This window comes from Salmo trutta, chromosome 1 (genome assembly GCF_901001165.1).
Source record: "Salmo trutta chromosome 1, fSalTru1.1, whole genome shotgun sequence".
Lineage (NCBI taxonomy): Eukaryota > Metazoa > Chordata > Actinopteri > Salmoniformes > Salmonidae > Salmo > Salmo trutta.
The window spans coordinates 66472103-66478987 of NC_042957.1; the positions used below are offsets into that span (position 1 = coordinate 66472103).

The window sequence follows — 6885 nt, forward strand, 5'->3', positions numbered from 1 at the left end:
TTAAAAAGCCTCGGGTAATACCTCCTCTCTCCCCTGTGCAGGTATGAGGTGCTACAGTTCTGCTGGCTAACTCCAGACAAGCGGGCCACAGCCGAGGAGATCCACCGGCTTCTCACCTACCTGCGTATGCAGGGCCAGAAGGATGTGGAGGATGACTTCCAGCAGCGCTGGGACTCCCTCAAGCCCAACCCTGTCACGCGCCAGACCACCGTCAGCCACTCCTCCTACCCCATTCTGGAGCAGTTCGCAGACGACGCCCTGCGGGCCGAGGTGGACGAGGTGCTCACCGTCACTGAGACCAGCCGTGGTCTGAGCTTCGAGTACGTGTGGGAAGCGGCCAAGCACGACCATTACGAGAGCAATAGTGGCCATGGACGCTCGTCCATGGACACCACGCTCAACTACCATAGCATGTTCTTCCCCGTGCCCAGCGAGGACATTCAGGCCCACTTTCCAGACCCCGCAGCCCCCAGGACGGGGGGCTCCAACAGCAGGGACACCCATTCGGCAATCCCTGGGATCCTTCCCGTGTTTGACGCTCACAAACCAGCCAATGGAAACGAGTACTACATCCAGTTGGAGGAGCAGGGGGAGAGCACCGTGGAGGCGAAGGAGAACAGGGGTCCGGAGGTAGACACAGTTTCAGATAGGCAGAAATTTGTCACCCTCCAAGACGTCCGCTTGGACGAGTCCAGCACCGATGCAGACTTCTTCCACCACAGCATAGACTCCAAGGACTCGTACCTCCAGGACAGCCACATCTGGTCGTCCAGTGAGCATGACAGCCCCTACCACACCAACATCTTCAGTGAGGGAGACTCCAGACAGGACTCCCATTCCTGGAACAGGGGCTTCATGGAGCTTCCAGAACTCAACGGAAATGGTTTCCAGAGAGTGGAGTCTGTAGAGGGGCAGGCCCAGGGAACAGAAAAGTGCTTTCGGAATTCTTTTTTAGGGGAGCGCCATTCAGAGGTCATCCTCCAGGACTCTTTAGAGGAGGCAGAGGGGGAGGGAACACCGGATGTGATGAGGCTACTGAACACTGAGAAACTAGCGGACAACTTCATGTTCCTCAAAGAGAAGAGCCTGATGAAGGAGGGCTCTGGTTTATCAGGGAAAAGTAGTGGGAGTCAACAACTGGACTTCCTCCAACCTGGTCTGACCCACATCCCCGAGCACAGTTTCAGAATGAATTCTTGGGATGAGGAGACCATAGATGGCGTAAACATAGCAGAGATCCCCATAAAACCTGTGGAGAGCAACATGTCCCCAGCAGAGGAACTTTTTGACTTTATGAGTCCCAGTTTTGTGGATTTCCTGCAACCTCTAGCAGACCCTAAAACACTGGTGCCTTCAAATACACTGGTAACAGAGGACATCTGTAGCAACCAGCTGCCAATTAGAGGACTGCTGCAGCAGTCCTCTAATATGAGGATGGACTCTGCCTCTGAGAGGGCTGAGGTCCCAGTTATTAGTTCAGCAAATATCCACCAGTCTCCCACACTCCTCTCTGAAAGTGCCACTACAGACCCCCTGTGCATGGATGCCAAAAACCCCAGCCTTGAAGACTGCCTCGGAGCCCCAGAGGATGACTGTGTTGAATCCATAGGATTCAAAGAGCCAACAGATGACCTGCTAAGCCATGGCTCTCCCCCAGTCTATGTCAGTGAGATTGCTGTTGACAATGGCCTGACCAGTGAAGGCTTTACCAGTGATGATCTGCTGAGCGACCTGGTTGAAGATGATACAGAGGCAGACATGGACACCGCCCTCTCTGAGCATGAACATGACAACGAGCACGACAGGTCCTCTCTGCTGGTCTCTGGTCCTTCCATGGACCAGATCAGCCAGGACAGCCTACTGGAGGACAGTGTTTCCACCACTCTGCCCACTGTGGAGAACTCAGCTGAGACGCCAGACTCCCTGGACAACAGCCACAGGCTGGAGGGGTCTGTCGAAGAGCTAAACACCCCGGCAGCCCCTCACAAGCTCCAGCCCCCGTACAAAACAGCCGACAGCGGATACGAGACTGAGAACCTGGAGTCTCCAGAGTGGAACTCTCAGCCCATTATCAAAGACCACTTCTCAGAAGAAAACGGTCTGAGTTTGGCCGAGGAAGAGGAGGAGGAGCCAGCAGCTGCTACCATGCTGGTTCCTCCCGATATCATCGTCTCGGAGGTGGAGAGTGTGATGGATGCTCAGGACGGTGAGGACCTGCAGGCAGAGCCCATCGCCTCTGGCGAGGAATCTTTCATGGGAGGCAACTACAGAGACTCTGCTTACTTCTCCGACAACGAGTCCGAGCCCGAGAAGAAGTCTGAAGAAGCCAACTCGCCAACTGTGGACATCAGTGGCAGTGTTTCTGGAGGTCCATCTGTTCTTCCTGAAGTCACAGAGGAGGAGTATGTAGAGTCTTCTGCTGGGTCACAGTCTCCCATTGCTCCAGAAGCTCTGGTTGATATCGGAGTGGAGAAGACCAAGCCTCAGCCCCTGGAAGGGACCAGTCTCCCTGTGCTGATCCTCACCACAGAGGAGGACTGGGCGAAGACTTCACCTGTATCCATCGACGGCAGTGTGGACGAAACCGGAACACTGGAGTTCTTCCCTGACTTCAGGACTCACAGTCACTCCGAGTCCAGCGGAACTTCCACCGAGGACCTGGAAAAGCCTCCATTGCCTGCTGTTGCTACCTCAGCAAAACCTTTTCCTGAGAACATACCGGTCCACGCTAAGCTAACCAGGACCTATGCCAGCGAGATCACCCCCAAGTTGAAGGAGCCCGACATGGAGGGGAGGCACCTGGGCAGGCGGGACGGCTCTGATGAGGATGGGCAGGAGGACGGAGGGGAGGCGGACGAAGAGGACGATAACAGCGATGACTCAGATGATGACATGCGGGCGTACCGGCTACACAGCTCCAGCGAGGACAGCGAGGACGACACGGTGCACCCGGTTCCCGTTGTAGTCTCGGATGACAGTAGAGCGCGGAACCTCAAGAGCCTGCTGAAGCCCACATCGCTGAATGTCACCCCCAGCGCCAAACCCTCCATGCCATCAGGGGGCAGCGATGCAGACAGTACCAGTAGAGCTGTGTCGTTCTTCGACGATGTCACTGTTTTCCTTTTCGACCAGGTAGAGTACCCACTTGTCACCTTTTGCATGCAGACATTGTTTCACTTGTATCTAACATTTATATCAAAACAACTCAGATACAAATATTATGGCTATGCATTAGAAATGGTTTGAATGTCATGTCATATTGCAGGTTTTTTGTAGCATTCACAGGTTCTCTCTGTGCCATCTAGACCTAGTCTAAATATTATGAGACTGACCTTTAACCATTGCACTTATTGGTCTCCCCATCTGTAGGAGACCCCCACCAAGGAGCTGGGAGACCATTCGTCAGGTTCCAACAGCCAGGTGGCCGAGTTCAGCAGCCCTGTGCCCACGGCCAGCTACCTGAATAGGTTCACCAACTCCACAGAGAGCTCCACAGATGAAGAAGGTAAGTCATCACGATACGGCCAATCAGCATTATCAAGGAAGAACCTAAAGGGCTCCATGAAACCTACCTGACAATGTAATCCAAATGAATACACTATGGTAGCTGTCCACAAATGCAGATGTTTATAGTCTGACCATTTGCTAATGTACATTTTTGTAATTTGGGGGGGGGGGGGCGCAAAATACCTCCAGTGGCAAAAGTTCCATATTGCCTCTTTTTAATTGTACCAAATCAAGGTTTTAAACAGGTCTCTCCCCTCAGGCGGTGGGTTCGAATGGGATGACGACTTCTCGTCCCCGGAGCCCTCGGCGTTCCTCTCCAAGGCAGCTACGGACCTGGCCGTGTCCAAGACTATGTCCCCTTCGTCTACAGCCCCGCACTACTTCTCCCCTCCCCCTCCCGGGGGCCGCACCCCGGAGCCCAGCTGGAGCAGCTCCAACTACTCCCGCTTCTCCATCTCCCCGGCCAGCATCGCCAGCTTCTCCCTCACACATCTCACTGACTCGGACACCGAACAAGGAGGCAAGTGGGAGTGCACCAACACAAACAAACTACAGAAAACAGACCGGCATGTGCTAGTATCTACCTCATACATAGTAATTGAATAGGATCTCTATGATCTACCCTCACACTCTGTATTTGTGTATTGATGTCCCCCTCAGGAAGCAGTGAAGAAGGAGATAAAGACTAAGGTGCATGTGGAAGGGACCGTTTCCCCCCACTTCTCTGAGGGGAATGGACACAGAGCCTCGCACAACGTCAGGTGAATGTAGGAGAGCTCAACATGCAGGCTAAAGACAGATGGATGATGACACGGTGTCATGAAGGCCGTGGATGCTTCTCAGGCAGAACTGCCCCCCCCCCAAGAGGTGGCCATGAAGAGAACTAGAAACAGGCTCCGATAGCCAACAACGCCCTTCCTTCCACCAAAAGCCTCTTGCAAATAATACAAACAGTTGAGGCCGTCAGTCCTCTGAGCCTTGTTCTCTTCTCCCCCCCCCCTCCCCAAATCAGTGCAATGCAGCAGGAAGAACAGACAAAACTGAACTAACTTTCTGTTTGCTTTAAGACTTGTCGAGCGCATTCCAAGTGTTTGGTTAATGTCCTCCTTTCCTGAGGGGATTCTGTTTCACCCCAAAAATACACTTATTTCGAAGCCCTGAGAACCACAGCCCCTGTGTCTGCAATCAAATAATGAGCTCTTTGGATCAGGCTGACTAAAACAAGGCCCTTGGGGGTAACACTGCTCATTAGCACCTTTGCTACATTGTGCGATTATTACAGAAGTTGCCTTTTGGAAACGTATTTGTCAGGTCTACTCATGAAGTGTGTATGCTTCAACAGGAGATGGTCAAGACTGGAAGAGGTATATTAGGAATTTAAGGAACCAAGTTTTGGTGATTGACTCATTCACCGTCCATTCATCCCATCTGTATAATTGAAATGAGCCCCTGCTTGGTTGCTATAGGAACAGTCAGTGTTCTAGTGAGAACAATAGAATAAGAATGTGTTAGTGTTATGGAACAGGAGAGGTCTGACAGCGTTACAGTTCATTCAGTTAAACATTGTCAGAATTAACAATATGGGACTTCAAGGTTTGTCCAGTTTTTTCACCAATCAATGGGTCTTATCGTAGTGCCTATTTCATACTGATTACACTGTATACAAAAATATCCTCTCCCCGTTCACTCCAGGAATCACATGATTAAGAAGTCAATACATTTTGTCCTGACACACAAGCCTAGTGACTGAGTTTGCATCAGGAGACAGGAGTAAAAAGTTGGTTTGAATTGTCCATGTTTTGTGGAACCAATGTGCAATGAGTACCTTTTGATTCATTTTGTGGGTCTGAGTTTAATAGGAGCAGCCAGTAGGGATGTGGCAGCATCACTGTCCCAAACGGCACCAGGGTGCTATTTGGGATGCAGATAATTTCTCTGGTACTGTGCAGGGATCTTACATTAACTTAGCCCCTAGTTGTCATTGGACTGTCTACCAAGACAGACATGCCTATTCTTTGTTTGGTTTACTATGTCAAACCAATTCTACACTCAGTATGAGTTTTATTTTCTGTACGGGTTATTCTCACCAACTACTGCATGTGACACAGCCAAGGTAAGGATTGTGGACATTGCCATAGCAACCCGGCTATCATGCGCCACTCAACGGACTGTCTCCGGTATGATTTGTTTTGGTGTGCAGCAGGGTTGGCCTGTCACCACGATCAATGATGTATATAAACAATTATTCAGCTGGATCAGCAAGGGGAGCTTTTCATGGTCTTTCCGTTCCTGTAGTTCAAACCGTTCTTCCAGACTCAATGGGTTCTACACAGATGAAACAATTTATAGCTCTGGGTTTAGTGACTTGTCAAGGTTTCCCCTATGATTTATCATTTGAACAAGTCTTCGGATAGAAACTTTCTCCTCACCTCCAGTGTTCTAGACAAGGTTAACCTCTTTACTACCAGCAGCCTGTGTTCTTTCAGTTAAACTTTAAATGTATTTTATTTAAGGAAATCCTGATGTTTTATTCTACAGTATATACATTTGCTTAATCTTGCACATTTGAGAAGGCTAACTTAATGTTGAACTGTACTGATGTATATAAATGTTTAATTTTGTCTGTACATGGGGAATGATGTAATCAAGTCCTAGGTATGAGGTTTTGTCATTTAAAGCAGCGTTTAAAGAGTAACATATCACAGTAAAAGTGACGAAGGGTTAAATTAAAGGTGCTACACAAGATTGAATTGTAATTTCAGAAAATGTCCATATCTGTCGTAAGTGGAATGACAGGTAACGGAGACTACCCCGCTAGCGGTTTGATTGCTGTTGAGGTCTCCCGCCAGAGCAGCATCGGTTGTCAAAATGGAAAAGCTGTTCTGACTACCATCTAGTGGAAGTTGCTAAAATTCTATACTGATCGCTCAATTTCAGTTTGAAAACAAGCAGTCATTTTACCATCTAAATTGCTGTGAAATATTTGAAAAGATAATTCAAAACAATTTATGGTGTAATAACCAGGAAGTTAACGCTTTCCAATTGACAAACTGCCACTTCGGCAGGAGAAATCAATGAATATTGTAATACTTTTCCACTATTAGCGCCGGACATTTCCTAAAATTACGTCGCAAAAATCCTATTGCGAAGCACCTTAAGACAAACAGGAAAATCCATTCTGTCTGTAAATTTTACAAATTGTAATATTTTTACTTCATATTGATGATCATGCTTAGTGTATTTGAATGAAATGTTTAATATGGAAATAAATGCACATTTACTTCTAGTTGTTGAGCACAATGTGTTAACATTTTGTTCTACCGAGATAGGATGGATGGTTAAGGTTCTTTGCACATCACTTTAATGTAGTGAAACTCC

At 48.8% G+C, this 6885-nt stretch overlaps 1 protein-coding gene across 1 annotated transcript in view; it reads left to right on the forward strand.

Moving 5' to 3' along the window:
• The window catches only part of LOC115205664 (serine/threonine-protein kinase LMTK2), a 48059-nt gene extending 41266 nt beyond the window's left edge, over positions 1 to 6793 (forward strand). Inside the window, exons 11-14 of the mRNA XM_029771866.1 lie at positions 42 to 3132; positions 3370 to 3505; positions 3767 to 4027; positions 4168 to 6793. Coding sequence (XP_029627726.1) covers positions 42 to 3132; positions 3370 to 3505; positions 3767 to 4027; positions 4168 to 4196 — 3517 coding nt within the window. The 3' untranslated portion in view covers positions 4197 to 6793. The remainder of the gene's footprint in view (positions 1 to 41; positions 3133 to 3369; positions 3506 to 3766; positions 4028 to 4167) is intronic.
• Positions 6794 to 6885: the final 92 nt, after the last annotated feature.